Source organism: Xenopus tropicalis, chromosome 6 (genome assembly GCF_000004195.4).
Source record: "Xenopus tropicalis strain Nigerian chromosome 6, UCB_Xtro_10.0, whole genome shotgun sequence".
NCBI classification, from domain to species: domain Eukaryota; kingdom Metazoa; phylum Chordata; class Amphibia; order Anura; family Pipidae; genus Xenopus; species Xenopus tropicalis.
In genome coordinates, this window is record NC_030682.2 from 108,353,009 (window position 1) to 108,374,946 (window position 21,938).

The 21,938-nt window shown below is 37.1% G+C and overlaps 1 protein-coding gene across 1 annotated transcript in view; it reads right to left on the reverse strand.

Moving 5' to 3' along the window:
- rock1 (Rho-associated, coiled-coil containing protein kinase 1) overlaps window positions 1-21,938 on the reverse strand; it is a 77,910-nt gene that overhangs the window by 33,002 nt on the left and 22,970 nt on the right. Inside the window, exons 2-8 of the mRNA XM_002934134.5 lie at window positions 12,749-12,830; window positions 9,282-9,382; window positions 6,796-6,933; window positions 4,178-4,353; window positions 2,728-2,812; window positions 1,937-2,081; window positions 667-805 (exon numbers count right to left, since the gene is read on the reverse strand). Of these exons, the coding sequence (XP_002934180.3) occupies window positions 667-805; window positions 1,937-2,081; window positions 2,728-2,812; window positions 4,178-4,353; window positions 6,796-6,933; window positions 9,282-9,382; window positions 12,749-12,830 (866 nt within the window). The remainder of the gene's footprint in view (window positions 1-666; window positions 806-1,936; window positions 2,082-2,727; window positions 2,813-4,177; window positions 4,354-6,795; window positions 6,934-9,281; window positions 9,383-12,748; window positions 12,831-21,938) is intronic.

Genomic DNA, 21,938 nt, shown 5'->3' on the forward strand with positions numbered 1-21,938 from the left:
CATGAAGTGGAAAAAAACCCAACTGTTCCTTGGCTGGAAATCGCTCTGCTAAGTTTCATCTTTGGAAGCAACATTAGCACATTAACTAATGGATGGGAGTTCAACAAGATGGATTTGCATGTACAAGCAGCCTCACACAAGCCTATAATCCCTAAGTGTATAGTCATACATCAGCATGAGTGGTGTCACCACCATTAGACTCTTATTCTCTGGAGTCATAAATCCCCCTACACTATGTGGCAATCTACCAGATGGACCGAATATGGCAGATGCCAGGAGAATATTACCTGTTTAAAGAAATAATGTCAAATATATAAGTATAGAGGAGGAAGGATAATAGTCTAAAGCTATTCTATGTTTCATGGCAAGAGTCCTTTCCACAAAAAAACAAACAAAAAAACTGTAGCACTATATCGTACAAGTTTTTAAAAGTATGGCAACAGTTTGGTGAAAGCACTGCTGGTTTAAAGGAATAGTTACACCAAAAAATTCTGAAGCAAGAACAAACTTTTACCAGTGCAGAGCAACAGTATATAAAATTTTAATTCCTTTGATACACTCATTTTTGTTTTACCGTCCCTTTAAGAGTTAGAAAAAAACATAAACTAAAATGGCTAATCTGCCAATATGGATTTAAGAAAAGCCTTTATGTTTTAAAGGTGTTACCTGTCAGTAAGGAATGCACATATCAGGTTTTTTGCTTCTTTGGAGATATCGCTATCCTCCGGAAATGTGAGCGAATTCTTATGATTCATTATTTTGCTGTATGTCCCAACTAGTGAGTCAGCATAAAAGGGCGTATCTCCTAGTTGATGAAGACAGACCAAATTCATTTTAGTGTAATGAAGCACATATTTTTATTCTGAAACTCAAAATGCTGTAGAAAACAGTGTGTGTTATGTTTTTTTTTTTTAATTTTATTTTTATGGTGTTATAAAGTGGTGGATATTTATTTAAAAAATGTTTTATTTATGACTTTTACCAGTTCCTTTCTTGCAAACAACCAAAGGTCTCACAAGACAAATCAGGATCAGTCAGCCATTATATGAAAGACTTAACATTTATTACACTGATTTGGTACACCATTTGTACAATGGCCCTGTTTTTTAGACAGCCAATTAACACAAAGATACCACAGATTTTGGGAAATCCATCAATGAATATTGAGGATGCCTGGGGATCATTTAACAATGACAGCAAAAAATGTGAAAGCTTAGCTAACAGCTAAGTTTAAGCATCAGGTTTGATTATTGGTAAAGCAATGCAGGCATTTAATATATGCTAAGGTTTGGGCTCAGTGGGAATATTTCAATGAAGTGTAATGTGCAATAAATAGAAATATGAGTATAAACAATTCTGTCTGAACAGAATAATCAGTGCCAAAGTTTAGTGCACATGTATGGACAAATAAATGGCAAGTAGGCCATATTTAGCATTTATTTTCCATTTACATCAGCAGGGTTATGATTTTCTTCATTAGACACTTCAGACTTAGACTGCATCTGAAACAGCAGACTTGCCAAGAAGTTTCTCATATTATGGCTAATGAGAGATGTGACTGCTGTGTTAAAACAGCCTAATCTTTGTTATATGGCAGACACCCAAGTATTAGATAAGACACTAGGTTATGCACCAAGTCTTCTAGTGATCATTTCCACCCCACCAAGGTCAGAGAGTTTAATCAGCTATTGGCCACAAAGCATCTTGTAATGTCAGTGGTTCTTAAAGATTCCCTTTCTTATAGATCCCTATAAATGGTGCTTGGTAGTGTCATCAGAAATAGTTTTGTGATGCAAATGAAATCATTAAGCATAGTTAAAGACACCATACCATATAAAAACAAACAAAAAAAACATTATTTTAGAATATAAAGATATCAGAGGTGATATGCAAGTAATTTGATAATACCAGAAATTATATTTTTTTTTTTACTCACCAACAAGCATTTCATATAAAAAGACACCAACTGACCACCAATCACATTCTCGTCCATAGTAACCATCACCTCCTTGGGATTTCAACACTTCTGGGGAAATGTAATCAGGTGTCCCAACAGCAGTGTCACATCGTACCATTCCTTCCTGTGAGCCAGAAAGCACAAAGTCATAGTGGGTAAATCTGGTTGTTAATCTTATACCACAAGTCTTGTTCTGAGGTCTCTGACAAGTGATCAGGGCCATTATCAGGCAGGGTACTGCAGTCAGGAGCCCCATAGCAGAGGAAAGCCCAGAGATGAAAAAGACATGCATAAACCTAAATCTACTGTATAGTAATGCAGACTATCTTGTCACTATTACAAATTAATACTAATAACAATACATTTTCCACATTGCATACTCAAGAAACACTATATACATCAGCAAAATCATTACATGTAATAAAATAAGGAAATCATAATAGAACATAAATGTATTTCACTCTGGTTTCCTGGTTTTAATATCATATACTTATTTTGATAATATATTTAGTTATAGTTAAATTTTGGCCCAGCTACGAAGTGACCTCTTAGGCATCAGGTTATGCAAACCACTATTATTATAAAGTAGCCTTAGTGGGTTAGAATGGAAATGTATTGACTTATTTTAACAATATACATTTCAGAGCTGTTTTAAGAACTGTGCCATATGTGTATTCATACTTTTAGACAATCTGGATATGAATAGTAAATTTAACAATAAATCTATCAAAAAAAGAAAAATATATATATTTATAAATATATAAACACACCCTGTTCATCTTCATACATGTACCGAAATCAGCTAATTTTAGATGTCCAGACTTATCCAGCAGCATATTATCAGGCTTCACGTCTCTGCAAAAATAAATTATATATATATATATATATATATATATAAATATAACGCCAATTAACAGATAAAAAAGAACAGCAATTAGAAATATTTGTTTTCAAAGCTATAGAACCTGGATGTAACAAGTTGTTCAAAATGGCAATTGATTTAGGTATACGAATTCCATTTTCATTTCTAAAGCAAACCTTATGCAAATTGTGCTATATGCTGCAGCTTCTTCCAACAGAGCTAATACAGTATGAAAGTGTCCAAGTTCCACTGGAATTGCAGGTATATCTTGCGCACACATGGGGCCTTATATAGTATAGTGAAAATTATTACGCAAAAGATAAACCTATACTCCAAAAAAAAAAAAAAAAACATTTCTTAAAGACCAAAACCTATCCAAACCATTATCTCCAAATGAATATTTTATAATAGCTTTTTGTGAACAACCATGCCTTAAATGCCTGAAAGGGTAAATTCACTTTCCAAACTTTTTTCAGTTCAGCTGATCTTGGATAGTACACCAGTTATACTGACTCCTGTTGCTTTGTATTTTTTTATTTTTTACTTTTTTCTTCAAGTTTAAACTTGAATATTCCTATTTCTGGTGCTTTAGAATAGCAGCTCAGTAAGCCAAGCCAAAACGGTCAATATTGATAAAATATACTGATCAGAGTCAAGATGCTAGACACCAAAAATGACACAGCCAAACCCGAATGTGCAGCTCTGCTTTTTGAGATCAGTTATTGGAGTAATGATGTCTCTGGGAGTGCTTTTAGTGCAGAGTGGACAAGGCGATAAGTACACAAATATACAAAATGTCCTGCAGGGGGTTTACTTCTGATTTAACATTTTAAGTAAGTGTTTTAGGGCAGTGCTGTCCAAATTACTGTATTGCCCGATTATTTCTCTATTTTTCTATGGCACTTTGAGGGGTAAGGGGGGACAGCCCTGCTTTAGGGCATTTTTGTTTATTTCATTTCAGGACACAAACTATATCTTCCAGCCATGCCTCACAGCTTTTGATTATTATGAATATTTTCCCTGTATTTACCCTTTTCTCACTAGCTATCAGATTTGTGCTGAAATCTTCAGTTCCTGGTAAGCAGCAAAGCCTTCCTCGTTTCATTATAACACATGCTTCCTTCTTGCGTCATTACAAACCAGTTAAGAATTCTAACTCACAAGGGAAATCTGTTGTTTCAGGACTCTATTTTTATACATCTGCACTTCCTAAGCCCTTAAAAAGTTACATTACTGAGCTGGAGGAAAACAATATTTTTGTATGTTTTGAAAACCAGGAATAAATGTCAGAAGTAACTGTTCTTCAGATACACCTTGTGTATAATTAAAGTACTGCTGTTTATGAATATCAGTCATACCTGTGAATGAAGCCCATTGAGTGAATGGCATCTAAGGCTAAAACAACTTCGGCGGTATAAAACCGGGCCCATTTCTCCGGCACATCATAATTACTCATTAAATTTACAAGATCTCCCCCTGGCATGTACTCCATAACCATATAAAGATAACGGTCATCTTGAAAAGCATAGAATAACTGAGGATAAGAAAACAATAAACATGTTAAAATGTACTTTTATCTGAAACATGTGAGGTCATATCAGCAGATTTTAACAACTGAATATAAGAGAAGGGTAACCATTTCTTTATTATTCATCATTCAATATTAGCATTAATAATATATATATATATATTTATACACATATAATTCATAACTCCTGAAATCAAATATGGGATGTAATTTTCTTTTTGTGGCTGTGGTCCAATACCCATATGAAAATTAGAGGAAGACCCCTCATGTGCCCCTAGCAAAAAGTGATGTCCATAAAGAACTTTTGCCTTATTTATGTTCAGCAGTGTGCCACTCACATACATGTGGGATTCATTCATTTGGGAAGCATTTAGGAACAGCTTACATTCCGTGGGATACATGCTTTCGTTCAGTAGTATATGTACATCACATAAGTCATTTGCAGGTGTGATGTATATCACTATATATTTATCTGGAAGGCTACAGGATCACAGCACAGCAATGAGTTGCTGAAACATTTAAGTATAGGTGGTTGCATATTTAAGGAATTAAAGCTACATGTCATACCATATAAAAAGAGATTTTAAGACCTGCAGACTTTTTTCATTTTGCAATTTAACACATTTTAAACAGTGTTATGTGCTTCTCCTTTCCCAAGTATGATCACTCTAACCCCCCCTACTCCTGAATTCCATTAATTATTTTAAAACCACCCATACCTGTGTCATTAATTAACCACAGTATATTACCTCAACAAACCCACCCAACTAATGAAAAAAGTCAGGTGTCTAACTTAGCAAAGACATGGGATGCCGCTAGCTGCCAACTCTGATCTTTATAATACAATAAAAACTGATTTTTCTGATACAATAAAGAACCTATAGCTAAAAAAAAATATATATATAGTATCTAGTAGAATTAAGTCTAAAAAAAACGGATTTTCTGAGTTTTTTCTTAAAAACATTTCACCACTCATCCGAGTGGCTTCTTCAGTTCAGTACTACCCTCAAATGTTTAAATGCCGGGGATTTCCCTACCAGTCATTTGAACTGAAGAAGCCATTAGGATAAGCAGTGAAACATTTTCAAGAAAAACTCCGAAAAGTCCAGTTGCTTTAGACTTAATTCTACTAGATACTGTATATCATGACCTGGATGAATGAGAATCTACATAGCCTAAAAAATATAGTTATCCTAAAAGTTTTTTTTTTTTTTTTTATAATACCTGTATATAGAAATACAGATGTTTATATAAAAATATAAAGATGTATAAATGAAACTATGTAAACACATTCTTTAATATGCAAGAAACCACCGTAAACTGAAAACCCAGTTGTAAGAATAACCAATTTTTAAAGTGCAGGGCCAGACAGAATAAATTCCTAAATGTGTCCAAAATCAATATCTTGCAAAAGTAGCTATCCAGTTAAATCCAAATCAATGCAACATAACCTATGTCAAAATTCTTTTGCCAGCTTATTTCCAAATATAGCATTTATTTAAAAATTCACAACACTCAGTTTCCCACATGTTCTCACATAACAGCTAAGGAACAACATTAAGAAAATCTGGTTTCTAGCAGCATCAAACCATACAAAGCACATACAGATTTTCATGACTGAAACCCAAAAAAAACAATTTGAGAAAACTATAAATTAGCCGTTTTGACAGCTAGTTACTGTTACTTTAGGTTTGTTTGTTTTCTTAAAGAGGAGTCAAAGATAATTTAAGTCTTATGTTCTCGGGCACCATTACAACTGTAGGAGGTAAAACTGGTATATTCTATATTCATTTTAAGAATTCAAAACACCCCTTTTGAACATTGAATGAATATGTGTATATTATGACAGTAATTTTGCCATAACATGCATAATAATTTGCCATTCGTTTCTCTACCCCTGGAAAACCGAGTTAAGGAAAAATGTGAATCAGCTTGAATATCCTTGGTGCTGGATACGAGTAGAGCATGGGGGTTATGTGTCCTGTCTCACCTCTATATACTATGTCGTTATCCGATTAAGCAGCAATAATGCAATCTTCATATAATATGTCAATAACGGTTAACATGATGTCATATTTACACTCAGAGCATAACTCATTACTGTTACAGTTTAGGATTTATTGTTCTTGATTTACTGTTGGCTCAGAGGGTAGTGGCATTGCACCTAGGTAAATTATTGATAGGCCTGATTTTTATGTGGTGCACAAATGACCAATACAGATTACATCTTTACCTTATTCAATTAAGATGTCTGGTACTTTGCCATTGGTATTTTTTTAATGCTAATAAAAAAAAGCATTTATTTAATTGCTATAAGTGCAGTGGTGAACTTTATAATTATAAGGTAGTTGTATAAAAGCATTTTCTGTGGTGTTGGTTTATTTTTAAGAAGACTAAAAAAAACTTGAAAAGATAATCACTGCACATAGAAAATACTGGCTATAATACCTGCACAACCCATGGGCTATTGGCAAAAGCCATGATATCCCGTTCTTCCCAAAAAAATGCAGAGTCCGATCGCTTTATCATTTCCAGCTTGCTCAACAGCTTCATTGCGTAGACCTTCCTTGATGATTTATGTCTTACCTTGTAAAAGAAAAAAAAATATGATTCAGTTAAGCTCATACTTCATTAAAAAATGTGGAATAACATACTTAAGGTGACACTTTCCTGTTCCTTAAATGACTTATAGCCTGTGCTGTTATTTTAGTAGAACAGCCTTTGCCCTGCCTGCAGTCTTTGGCTACTTACCAATCAGTAACCCTTTAGTTCCGCATGTAAAAATTATGCTGAAGTGCAAAAAATCTGGGGGAACACGTAATAAATGATATACATCCTATTGGATCTTTGCAATGAACTCATAAACTGACAGGTTATGCACTGCAGTAGGTGGTCAAAATTGCTGTAAGAAGGGGCAAGAAAACTAACTAACTGCACAGGAAAGGCTTTAAAAGTGATGCAGAACTTTTCTGTGCCATTTTAATTAAAAATCAATAGCAACATCATACTTTCTATAATTCAGAGTGCCTGCAGCACTTGTGTGGGACTGAACCTATTATCCAAAAAGCTTCAAAATATCAGAAATCTATTTGCATTTAAACAGTCCTATCTTTAAATGTTTATTTTGATGATCAACTGAATACAATGTATTGTAACCGCAATAGTTTATTTTTACCGATATATAAACTGTACATTGGAGGAAGTATATGTAAGTATGTATATATGTAACAACTTGATTATGCATATGTATATTACAATAAATAAAAGTGGTGAGAACTTCCTTGGACAAATAGGAAAAACAGTAAGAGAAAACAGTATTAAGAAGTGAAATACTGCAATACAGATATGGGATCTATTTTCAAAAAAGCTTGGGAACTTAGTATGTTATATAAGGGTATAATAAGATTCAATATATTGCATAATGTTGTCACACAGGAAGACTGTGTGAGAGTAAATGTGAGGAAATGTTGGTAATGTTTTTTTTTATAGAACAGGCAATCTGTCATGCTCATAAAAGAAAGAAAAAAAAACAATGTCAGCAACAAGTAGCAACTTCTATTCTTTGTGTTTTGGCCCAAATTGGAAATATGTCTCTAAGTCAGAACAAACATCGTCTATCGCAGGGGTCCCCAACCACCGGGCCACGGGCTGTGCTGAACAGGGCCACCTGGTCTCCCATTGATTTTGTATTATGGTGAGCTGTATTATATTTTATAATGTAACAATATTAATAACAATGACATTTACATTATATATGTAGTAATTAAATTATATACTATGAACTAGTATAATAAAAAATTGTTATATTGTTATATAAAAATTGTAAAGCTAGCATTAGCATAAAATCTTGGGAATGAAACAAAAATCTACTTTCTGGTCACCAGTATTACTGATTTGAGTCATTGAGTGAGCTGAAGCTAGAGAAAGTCACAAGGAAGGTGACATTGGGGCAGTACTGATTCCTCACACTGCTTTGGTTCAGAGCAGGGCACAACATTTTTGTCTACAGTTTGTGTAAATTGAATCCAGATGCTCCAGAATCCTCCTACAACTAACCATGTGGGTGTGTGTTTTGTGGGAAATCAGACTGTAAGGCCAAAAATGATGTGAATTACTAAATACAGTTATATTTTTTCCCAAAGATTCTATTAGTGTTATCCAACTAGAGGCTTATGGGCCAGATATGGCTTCATCACCCATTTCTAATTCCTCCCAAGTCTATGCAATGCCTCCATTGATGTCCTGAATAATCTGTAGATCAAGCATGTTGAATTATAAATAATTGGTCCATGACCTGTAAAATGCTCAACAGCACCCCATTAAGGTTTTACTAAGCCTGATGTTTTAACTTGACTATACACATATCAATACAATTTGCTATGTCTATAGTGGCTTGATAATCAACACTGATACCCATTTACTAATAATATTGGCCAGTTTGCCAAACAGGCATGTTTGAAAATCTTTGTAATCTGCCAATTCACTATATCTGCCATTGTATGGCAACTACTCTCCATTTCCTGCTGCTCTGATCATTTGGGCTGTCTGCTTGGACAAGCTGAGCAACAGAAAAAATGGGCATACCACTTTTGGCCAAGAGTTGCATTGATTCTAGATACCGGATGGCATTTCAGGTTTTTGTTAGTACAGACACAAAATATAACAGGCAAATGAAAAAAAAAAAAAAAAAAATCAGTAACCAAAGTGTTGCATAGTTCATTTTAACAATATACATGATTTTTTTTTTTTTTTTTAAATATAAAAGGTTGGGGGTGTCTTTGAGGAAACAAAATGCATACTATTAGACTAAGTAAAATGAAAGGCTACTATTGTAGCAGTAAACTTATCTGTTTATTTCCTGCTGAATTTCAGTCTTTATCCTTAGCAACCTATGTCATTACAATACTAGTATCAAAGAACATTGAAAAACTTACCAACTGAACTTCACCAAACGCTCCTCTGCCAATCACTTTTACCACTTCATAATCATCAGCTTTCATACGTAAATCTCGAACTTTACTCATTGTGTCTTTGTCTAGACAAAAACAGAAAAAAAAAATGAAAAAAAAACCCCAAAAAAACTGGAGGTGTCAGATTTAAGTTACAAAGGCGTATTTAATCTTAGACCAGATGCACACTGGCAATATACTCCACTTCTTATTATTACATTTGGAACCCAGATTTTAATTTAAAACATGCAATGGGAATCACAGTAATTATTTATATAAACCTGTCACTGTATAAACTAGAGTGATTTACAAACTCCCAATGGGCAGATTCTTCGATTCCAAATTTGGTCATGGACGAAAAAAATGCTATTTTAATCCATTGGGGTCAACATTGGCATGAGATTGCATGGAAACATTTCAAAATGCTAGTATTCTAGAAACAGACAACAGCTCTAAAACAGAAAAGACAGTCCTAACAAAGTAATCATATCTGATTCTTTCCTTCAGGAAATAGCAACTAATCTGTATTGTAAGTGTTTAATTGATGACTCAATCTGAATACAAATTCTTTTAACTCCTTTCTCAAACTCATTTAAACTAATTTATCTGTTATAAATCTGTAAATCATTTAGACCAGTGCTGTCCAACTTCTGCGGTGCAGAGGGCCGGCATTTCTCTCGCGGACATGGTGGAGGGCCGCTAATGGAAGCCAGTTTTGGCCACTCCCCCATTTTAAACCACACCCATTTTAAACCACACCCATTTTATCACAATGGTCGCTGTAGGGATATCAACCATCATTCATATGTTAAAGAATTATATTATGTCCTATTAAGACACACCCTTAAATCCATATGCCTCCTCCTCCCCTGTGGATAGCACAGCAACCCCCAGCATATAATTACACACCTTAGGGACCATTTAATGGCTATTTCCAACTGCTAACAAACTCCCAGAACAAACCCCTGCCAGGTTCACCTCCCACAGGCAGCATAGGGTAGGCAGAGTATGGCACACACAGGAAGCATAGGACAGGCAGAGTATGGCACACACAGGCAGCACTCTGCCTGTACTATGCTGCCTGTGTGTGCTATACTCTGCCTGTCCTATGCTGCCTGTGTGTGCCATACCCTCCCTGCCCTATGCTGCCTATGTGCCATACGCTGCCTACCCTATGCTGCCTATACACAGGCAGCCTGGTCCAGGCAGTCCAGGTGTGAAGAGGTGAACAATGTGGGTGATTACAGCGTGAGCCTGAGGTGTGAACACTGCAGGGGGTGAACAATGCAGAGTTTAAAAGGTGTGAACAACACAGGGGATTACATTTTTAAACAATACAGGGGGATTACAGCCTGAATCTGAGGTGATAACCATGCAGGGGGCCTGTTAATCTCAGTACTGATACCATTTAAAGCCAACACAAAAATAAACCATCAAAGCAGCCAGACAGGTGGGGGGGCACACAGAGGGGGGTGGAGGGCCACATGCGGCCCGCGGGTCATCAGTTGGACAGTACTGATTTAGACTGAGAAAAAGTATAAATATCAATAAAATTAAAAAAAACATGCTGGGAAAACCTTAAAAATACAATAATTAGCAGATAAGATTCAACCAGTTTAGGAAGTTATTCCTAAATGCAGCCTGTTCTTTGGGGGGGACAGAATCATATGACTAACAACATTGCATTTAGTCACTGGGCTATGCGAAAGCTTCAAATATTTTGACAAATTCATTGTATGATATTCCAAAGACCATAAATGGTTGTCCCCTTTCTAGGGTGTGGGTGCCCTGAAGCAAACTGTGCCCACATGTTCTAAATTACTAACTAACCTCAACAAAGATTCACTTAAAGGAACTAAAACCTAAAAACACATTTCTTTACACCTTTTTTTGCAAAAAACTTAAAAATAGATATAGAACACATTAATTCCAAAATTACTTTTGTGAACACATATCTGTTAATGTTTTAACATTCTAATTTCTTTAGAAAGTAAAAACAATTAGTAAATTAGAAAAAAAACTCAGGGCAGTTCGTATTCAGTGCAGCTTATGAAGTTACACCAAGGGGTTAACAATTAATACATGTTGTTCAATTAAAATTATTTGCTATTTGAAACGCTATGTATTTAATTACTCACTAGACACCACACCTGTGTGTAGCTTTTGTAAAATCAGAGGGTTTAAAAGTGAGGTATAATTATTTATTATGATGCCCGGGTGCCAGAGCAAGGAATACAATAAGCATAACAGAGTGACAGCACTCACAGGTTTTCACAAAGATAATCAAAAAGATAACAAAATTGCTAGATGCAAATAGTGAGGTTTTATTGGACCTACGTTTCAGTTCCCTACTGGAACCTTCGTCAATCCCTGACGAAGGTTCCAGTAGGGAACTGAAACGTAGGTCCAATAAAACCTCACTATTTGCATCTAGCAATTTTGTTATCTTTTTGATTATCTTTGTGAAAACCCGTGAGTGCTGTCACTCTGTTATGCTTATATATATATATATATATATATATATATATATATATATATATATATATAAAATAGTTCAAAGCCTGCACACTATTTGCAGCAAAAAAAAGACACCACACCTGTGTGTAGCTTTTGTAAAATCAGAGAGTTTAAAAATGAGGTATAATTATTTATATATATAAAATAGTTCAAAGCGTGCACACCATTTGCAGCAAAAAAAAAACCTGGGTGCTAGTACCAAAGATGCACTGGAAGGTGCAGGCTTCTGTGCGAGACCAAAACGTCGAGTAATAAACCTTTCCATTTTTGCATTTACATTTTGTTCATAATTCAGCAGTGCTGTCCTTGTTCCAGTATATATACTGGACTTGAAAAAGGTCTTAGAAGGAGACCGTCAACCTAGTTTTATGGATCAATAAAAGTAATTTTTGTTGTAAATGTTCCCAGTGTGCACCTGCCTATATGGGAATTTGTGTGAGTATGCCGAGTGGGTAGCACCTGGGTCATTTGATTGAGGATTCGTGGGAGTGCTGAAATCTTTTGGAACTTAGGTCTGTACCTGGGTGCTAGTACCAAAAGATGCACTGAAAGGTAAAGGTTTCTGTGTGAGACCAAAACGCTGAGTAATAAACCTTTCCATTTTTGCATTTACATTTTGTTCATAATTCTTTAAATCCTAGCAGTGCTGTCCTTGTTCCAGTATGTGACCTGGGTGCTAGTACAAAAATAATGCACTGGAACAAGGACAGCACTCCTAGGATTTAAAGAATTGAGAGCAAAATGCAAAAATAGAAAGGTTTATTACTCGACGTTTCGGTCTCACACAGAAACCTTCATCTGGAGTGAAAATCGGAGCTTTCTGGAATAAATCATTTTTATTTTAATTGTGAGCAATATCTTTTTAAATCCATTCCCTATGTTTTTAAACTTTTTTTTTTAATAATTCGATTCATGTTAAAAATACAATTACTTACAACGGTTTAAGAAGTTGTCAATGTTCTTATTTTTTCTCATGGCAGGAAAATCTAAATCATACACCATAGCATCCAATCCATCCTGAAAAAGAAAGGTGAAAAGAACAAATCATTAGTTTCAATGTTCATGTATGTATGGGCATTTTACCCAACAGATGTTGCTTTTTCAACGAGGCTCAGATTTGAATATACTATATACAAACCTTTGAGTTCAGATTAGGTTGTTCGTTTAGATTTATTCCTGTGGAAGACTTGGCATTCAAATAAATGTATAAACTACAATGTCTACTTGAAACCAAATCCATCATTGGTGAAAAATAAAGAATCCAAAATAATGAAGGTTTTTAACTATTACAATTTACAAGTAGTTGCAGACACGGATAGAGTTATAACTTAAAAATAATATCATCACTACTGCGGGCGACTGAAGTGCAAATATTTTCCCACTGGCAATTTGCATTATTGCGAGTGGGGAAAATATATGCAGCGCTTTATTTTAACAAAGGGGCCAAATTTTCCTTGTGAGGCAAAAATCAAGTGCCACGTACGTTTTCCCACAGTCAATATGCAATATCTTACAGATTTTTTTATTAAGATGCTATGTAGGCAGGCAGTAAGGAGGTCCCTTGTACTTGAGCCAAAAAGCTGCCAACCTACTCTGGAGGAGCCTGGGGGGCAGCTTATATATTAGTCCATGTATAGCCAACTTAAAGAGACACCAGAAGCTTAACTTTTTTACATCTACCATAACATTGTCTTTGCAGGCTATTTGTAATTTATCTTAAAAGTATTTGCCCAGTGCTTTATATTACCTATCTGATTCCCTATATTCCTCTATGAGGGGGTGCCATATTTGTGCAGAGGAGCCTGTTAGCATTAGAAGCTATAACTGACAGGCTGGGAAAGGACAGTCAGGTTGGCAAAACAGGTCAGGTTTAGGAACTTGAAGTAACAATTACAGATCAGAAAAACAATCAGCATGACCTATAGGTAACTTTTTATGTACATTAATATTTTGAAGAGTATATTTTTTAACACCAGTATCACTTTAAGGAAAACATTTAAAGCACATAACACACCAGTGTTGCTAGGAGAAATGCTCAGACTGTAGTGGCTACTTCCTTGGTCCAAGCAGTGAAAGGATTTCAGCACAAAAACACACATGATGAGTGATAACTGACAGTGGTAATCTGTGGCTGGCAGACAGCCCAAAAGGTAACAGTTGTTTGTCTTTCGTCAGAGCAAATGCCTGCTGTGCCATAGGCCCAAAGAGGAACAATTGTTGTCCATGAACACCAGGCACAACAATAATATGTTTTAGTCAGTTTACACTGTATTCATTTCTGTGAATACTGAAATGCATTAGGACCCTAGTTTCATGTTTTCCGGGGAACTGCGTCAAAACGACATAATTTCTAGGATATATAAAATCCGAGGGAAAAAGTAGGTGCTTCTTTGTATTGGACCTCGAAAAGCAAGAGTTTTACTGTGTCAAATTCCCACACAAAAGTTAGTATAAATACTTTTGGTAGCAACAAGTTCAAGTCTCTTGGAGGTCTAGTTGTAACAGTTCTGCACACTGTTTAGAAGCCTCGCGAGGCAACTTCGGCGATTTGCCGAAATCGCCTGCACAGCGTGTGCCATCCCACCGGTGACTTACATTGTCGCCGGTGGGATGGCAATTCAGGGAGATTAGTCGCCCGCGAACAGGGAGATTTGTCGAGGACGACTAATCTCCCCGTGTGCCAGAGCCCTTAAAGATGAATATTAAATCCATGGTTCTTTTCTTTTTAGCAGACTTAACAGGTTCTCGTTTACCCTGAAATCTGCATCATTTTTAAATTCTATTTTAGCAAGAAAGTCTGTCCCCATTTAATTCAGCTATTTCTACCTGTAGGTAGCAGTGATGTGTCAAATTCCACCACTTTCATGTACTATTACCCAGAGAAAAGGTGTGCAATAGGGTTGGCGGTCGCCATCTTTGGTTGGGTGACATAAGTGTCAGTCTTCCCCTGACAGCGTTCACCGAGCATGCTCACAAAAAACTATATTGGCTACCAGTGTGCACACTCCTGCTCGCCAATGACTGTCGGGAGGCCATAAACCAGAGAAGACTAAGCTTAACATGGTGGCCACCAACCTTGTAGCTCAATCCAATAGGTAGAGAGCAGGTATGGAGGTGGGGGGGTTGTTTTGGATCCTGGACTTTTGCCAGCAATGCTATAAACCAATAGCACACATTGTAAGATACGCAGGTGATCGCAGTGAAGAGGACCCAAAGCAACGCGGGATGTTGTTTGCCAACCCTGCTGCATTCAACCAGGAAAATTGATAGATGGTGATTCATAAGTCCCCAGTGGTACAGCTAGGGAGAGAGGCCTGTGGAAGGAGGTTGACTTGTCTGTAGCCTTTTGTTTTCATTTAACCCCCTGATTGGCAAACAAGCATAGTGTGGGAACTAGTGTCTCATGGGACACAATTGTTCCAGGGGTCATTAATACCAGCAGAGAACATTAACAGAGATGTAGTGACCATGTGCTGCATGCTCAGCATTTGAGCCAATCCCCTGCCTTCTATCTGCAAAGACAGGCCTCTTGCATGCCTTCTCTTGTCTGCCTGCCCCCAGATATTACATAAACACACAATGTCATTTCTTAAATTGTACACACACTCAGCACGCTTTCTGCTAAGGTATGGATAAAAGCAATGTTCCCATCCAGGGGTGTTTCTGTCCCCTTGGCTGCCCTGAGGCAGCTTTCAGCTGCCACCACCCATGCCCCCACACTTATCATTCAGAGCAATGGACCAGTGCAAGGAGGGGCTGCTTCGCTAGTGCAGAGAGTGCAATAGCACTAGAAGAGCCGAAATTCAGATAAAATCGTAATTTCGCTCTTGAAGTTACCAGGAGTGGCTTTTGCCACCCCCCCAATAACATACAGGTTGCTGCTGCCTAAAGTGAGTTTCTCAACTCACCTAACTGCAGCAGCACTCCTGCCTGCATCCACTGCTGATAACAAGAATATAGGGGTTAGTTATCTACTTGTCATGTAGTATAGAAATTTGGATAATCCTACAAGACCAACATATATTGGCATCTGTATGCATTTTTCCAATACTTTTAATTAGATATAAACATTGGCAAGGTAAAACATTAACACACAGCCATCACATGAAATTATCACCTTTTTAAGAATAACTTTTTTAAAAAAAAATGATGCCCAAGTTTTACCAAGTTTTAATAGTATATATATATATATTGTATATATTCAGCTAGTTGTCTTGCATGTAATAGAAGAGAACCCCATATCTAAGAAGTAATTAGTTTACAGGTTTGTGCTTTGCAAAGCCATGCTAGAATTGTACAATTTTACATCTTTTACTACTTTAGGTGACTATTTCATTCATCCTTGAATGTTTTTTTCAGATGAAGTTTTGTCTCTTACATAAATACACAATTAAAATAGGTTCCTTGCAAGGAATAAGGTGATGAAAATGTAAACCTTACATATACAAGTAACACTTTTCCTATTCGTTATGCATGGTGCAATGGCACAGGGGGCATTTTGTCATCCGCAGGAAATCCTGGTCACCACACTGGTGGCAAAAATGTTACTTTCAGCATTTTCATTAGTTTGCAAAAGGCCAATCCTGCAATCTGCCATTCAGGTATTATTTGAGATCTCTGTTGCAATTAGCAATAATTTCTCAACAGAGACAAAATGCCATATGTTCTTTTACAGTTATATAAGAATGGTTTTTATTCTGTAGATCTATCAAGAGACATCTGACTCCTGTTTGGGTGAAGACACACTGGGCCACTAGTAGCCTCTACTTTTTCAAGGCTACTAAACTCCCGAAAATTCCCTGCCATAGAAAGTACTGAGAATTGCCTCTCCTAAGGGCTCTGGCACACGGGGGAGATTAGTCGCCCGCGATTAACTCCCTGTTCGCGGGCGACTAATCTCCCCGAGTTGCCTACCCCTGCCATCCCACCGGCGAACATGTAAGTCGCCGGCGGGATGGCAGACGCGGCGGGGCAATTTCAGGGAATCGCCGGATTTGCGCGAAATCGCGCTGCCGCGTCTGCCATCCCGCCGGCGACTTACATGTTCGCCGGTGGGATGGCAGGGGTAGGCAACTCGGGGAGATTAGTCGCCCGCGAACAGGGAGTTAATCGCGGGCGACTAATCTCCCCCGTGTGCCAGAGCCCTAAAACACACGTAGAGACAATTATCAGTAAATGATAAGCATTGTCATTTGTTTAGTAGCAATGGCAAGTAGTTGCTACTAGTAGCTCTGTGTGTCTTCACACAAACTTTACATGCACATTAAACACTTTTTGTTTGGTTTTAAGTGCCCTTTCAAGTCACTTTTGGTTCATGAACTTGGACAGCAGCAGGACCTTTTAGCAGCAATCAAGTATAACTGGAGACTATGCACAATCCTTTTTCTGGCTTTACAAAATCACATTTATTTTTTTTTCAACAAATGCTAAACACAGAATGATTTTAGGCCATACAACACTGAAATTAAGGTGACTCAAGTTAAGAGTTCAGCAAAGAGTGAGGGTCTCACAAGTTACCTGCCTAAAGGCTATGCCACACAGGGCTGATTCTCGGCAAGTGGAGAAAAAACGCTTGCTGAGAATCAGCTCCGCTGCTTTCAAAATCTTTAATTTGTGCCTGCAAGCAGTGAATCCACCCAGGTGCAAGCACATGCAGCATATTTCTGCCTGAAACTGCCCAAATTCCAATATGTGTGTGCCTGCACCCAGGCCAATGCAATGGCTCCGGGTGCAGGCACAACCAAAAGCTTTCTTTGAGCATCAGGCGCATTCTCGACCTGTGGATAAACACAGGCAGAGAATCAGCCCTGTGAGGCACTAGCCTAAGGGCTGAAAGTTGAAAACACAGTAGTGCATTTAACAAAGTAATTCTCAAAAAAATGAAAATACTTTAAAGCAAACTTTAACTTGAAGTTTAGTTTTTTTGTTCGGTTTTTTAAAAGAGATTTTTGCAGAGAAAGGTATTTTTACCATCTGATAATCACAGCATCTATGATTAGGCGCTTAGTGTAGCACAAAATGCATTAGGCACCTAGTACAATTACTGTTGGATAAAAATTATTTGATTTTACAAAGCCAGGATTGCAGTTATACCCTCAGAGTGCCTGCCGAGATAATAATTAGTCAGGTTCATCTGCTCTCCATGCTGCAGAGTCAGTGCAGGGCCCCACATTACTACCATCCTACATGTTTTACCTTTGCTTGACAAATCTGATAAACATGCTCTTAAATACAAAGCCAGATAAACAACCTTTAGCTATAACCTGAAACATTTTGTGCCAGGTAAAAACATTCAGGATGTATTGCCTCAGTCAATTATTTTATATGGGTATATTGCATGAATCAGCCCTATATAATAACCAAGTAAAAAAAGGGCGATCAGGTAATACAGCATCACCTATTCAATCAGTGTTGCTATACACAAAGAAAGAACATTAGGTGAACAATAAAACACAACTATATAGGTGTTAAACAGTTTTTGCTGAAAAACCAGTGGATAAAAATATCCTAAGGGCAAATGGGGCATAATTTCATGCCTGGCCGTGGGGGGGGATGGGGAGGTACCTGCTAATTGGTTTCTCAGAAACAAAAGAGTAAAAAAAATTTAAGTATATATAAAAAAAAAACCCACAACAACTTAAATATGTCCAGAAAGGTGTTTTTAAAGCTGGTGCAGATACCACCATTTTGTCACTATTATTGATGTGGATAGGTCCTCTCAATAACATATACACCGCAAGGGAGGATGCGTAAACTCTTATGATATAAAAAAATTTTTTTTTTGCGTTTTCCTGCCTCTTTAAAATTTAAAACTAGAAATAGATCGGTCATTTAAAAAATGTGAAGGGGTGGATAAGCAACACACAATGGCAGCAGGAAAATATGCGTGAGGGCTAAAAATAGGACATACCAAAGCCTAAAAGTAGCAGTGTGGATGCCACTAAAAATAATATAGTTTTCTTTGAGCAAACCACGTTTATATATGTCTGTGAGTAAGCCCAATACATAAACAAATGTCTGGAAAGTAAATCATATCTTTGCTACATAGCTGCAACTACAGGCTATCTGTGCTCAATGACTCACAACATTGGGAGTTCTCTTTATATAAATAAACAGGTAACAAAGCAAACAGCAACACACAGAAGTGATTTTTAACAGTAACAGGTGTATGTAGATCAAAAGGAAAAGCACAGTATATTATTTATTGTCGAATATGTGATGAGAGTAAGTTTTACAAACAAGGTTGAGGATAATTTAGCAAGTTCTAAATGTGCACTCATGCCGGTGGGATGGCATACGCGGCGTGGCAATTTGCCGAAATCGCAGAAGTTGGCTTGAGAGGAAACTTCAGCGACTTTGGCGTTGCGTATGCCATCCCACCAGCGATTTACATTCTAGCTGGTGGGATGGCATTTCGGGGAGATTAGTCGCCTGCGACAAGGGAGATTTGTCGCGCGTCGACTAATCTCACCGTCTGCCACGGCTCTTACATTAGGTTTGTATACTTTTTCTAACTTAAAATCAAACACTTTTTTTGAAGCTGAAGATTTGATTAAAATCAAACACTTTTTTTGAAGCTGAAGATTTGATGTTACAATTCAAGTTTGTGGGTTTCAACACAAAAAAAATTGCGTTAAAAATTAAACTATGAACGTTGATCTGCCTCTTAGAGTTTGTATAAAACCATATTCAGCGCTGCGGAATATGTTGGCGCTTTATAAATAAATGTTAATAATAATAATAATAATTGTCAAGTATATTCATGAATAAAACCTAACTATTCTGAATGTCTGAATGCAACTATGGGTATGGGATCAGTTATCCAAAAACCTTCAAACAAAAATTTTTTTTTTTCCCAATTATGGGAAGACCATTTCCCATAGACTCCATTATAAATAAATAACTAACATTTTTAAAAATTATTTACTTTTTCTAGTAATTAAACAGTACCTTGTACTTGATCCCAACTAATATATGAATAATCCTAAGTGGAAACAAAATAACCCTAGGGGATCTTTCCATAATATGGATCACCATATTTTGTCTACTAAAAATAATTTAAACATTCTATAATATGGATCACCATACTATATTTAAAGAACCCCTATCCGGAAAGCCACAGGTTACAAGCATTTTGGATAATAGGTCCCATGCTCGTTTAAGAAAATGACAACCAATGAGATTTTGTTTAGCTGGTTGCAATAGATAGATAATGTCTAACAAATGTAGCGTTTGTTTGAAAGGGTCACGGATTCTTGGAGAAGCTATTTACTTGGGCCTATTTGACCAGCACTGACCTACAGAAGAGCCTAAAATGTGAGTATTTGTATGTGCATAACGGGTCTCATTTGCAACTTTTAGCCACCCTCAAATGTTGCCACATGAAGCCTACATTTGTGCCATTTCCAGTTTCACAGTGGGCAGTTTTAATAGTTCTTCAAAAAAAACAGCAGTCAAAATGCCCGTTCCTTGCCACCACTGCTAATGCTAACAAATAATGGCTCTTAAGGGCTCTGGCACATGGGGAGATTAGCCGCCCGCAACAAATCTCCCTGTTCGCGGGCGACTAATCTCCCCGAACTACCATCCCACCAGCGACTTACATTTTCGCCAGTGGGATGGCAATCCGGGGAGATTAGTCGCCTGCGAACAGGGAGATTTGTCGTGTGCCAGAGCCCTAAGAGCCACGACAAACAATGAGGGGCAATTTGACTGCCGCTGTTCTCAGCTGGAAGTCAGCTGAAGGAGCAGTTGAAATATCCATGGGTTAGAATTAAGAGCTAAAGACATCAGACTTAAAGACTGCATCAATGAGTTGATGCAGTCCCCCATCCGATGAAAAATCAAGCCCACGGGATCAACATCGGGTCAATTTTTTGGCCGGATATTGATCAGAGAGGCCTGTTGGAGGGCCCCATGCACAGGTAGATAAGCTGTTGAGTCGGTCTTGAGGACCCAAATTTGCAGCTGAAATCTGCCTGTGTATGTTTTTAACTGATAAAACTACACAATGAAAGGAACAGATTTGTATTTACATAATGGAACACTGCTGCTTCTGTGTTGAGAGAAAAAGAGGACATGCTTAGGAACACAGACGCAGATGAAAACTTAACAAGGAGAATTCTGTAAAAATTCTCTTCAACCAGGAAAAACTGACGTGAGTGGGACTGAAGATAATGTTGCCATTGATTCCTAGTATGAATGAATAAAACACACACAGTATATATACTAGATCAGTGATCCCATGTTGCACACCAACCTCTTGCATGTTGCTCCCAGTGTCCACAAAGCAGGTGGTTTTTTTTTTTTTTATTTCTGGCTTGGTGGCAAGTTTTGGTTGCATAAAAACAATATAGATAATATATGTATATACTGTATATGTCAGTGTGTTATATGAGCTTAGCTCAGTGATTGCTAAACCTCATTCTCAGCCTGAAAACTATAAGCCTGTTGGTTTGACATCAGTAGTAGGAAAGCTTTAGGAAGGGGTAATAAGGAATATGGTCCTTGAATACATTGCAAATCACAATACTATTAAGTTTGTGCCAGCATGGTTTTATGCGTAACAGATCTTGACTAATTTAATTGTCTTTTATGAGGTGAGCAGGAACCTTAATGCTGGAATGGCAGTGGATGTCATCTACCTAGATTTAGCTAAAGCGTTTGATACAGTACCGCACAAAGTTAATCATAAAATTGAGGAATATTGGCCTGGAACATAATATTTGTACTTGGATAGAAAAATGGCTAAAGGATAGATTACAAAAAGCGGTGGTAAATGGAACATTTTCTAATTGGCCAGTGTTGTTAGTGGAGTACCGCAGGGGTCTGTCCTTGGTCCTTTGCTTTTTAACTTGTTTAGTAATGCAGGTGGGCATAGATAGTACTTTTTTTATTTTTGCTGATGATTTGAGAAAATTGAAAAACAGGGCAGCAAAATGGAAAATTAGGTTATGCACTTTGGTAGGAATAATATAAATGTGATTTATACACTAAATGGTATGGTAATGTGTATGGTAGTGTGTTGGAGGTATCCTTAATTCAGAAGGATCTGTTTTTTTTTGTAGATAACAAGTTCCAGGCAGTGTCATTCTGTGGCTACTAAAGCAAATATATTGCTGTCTT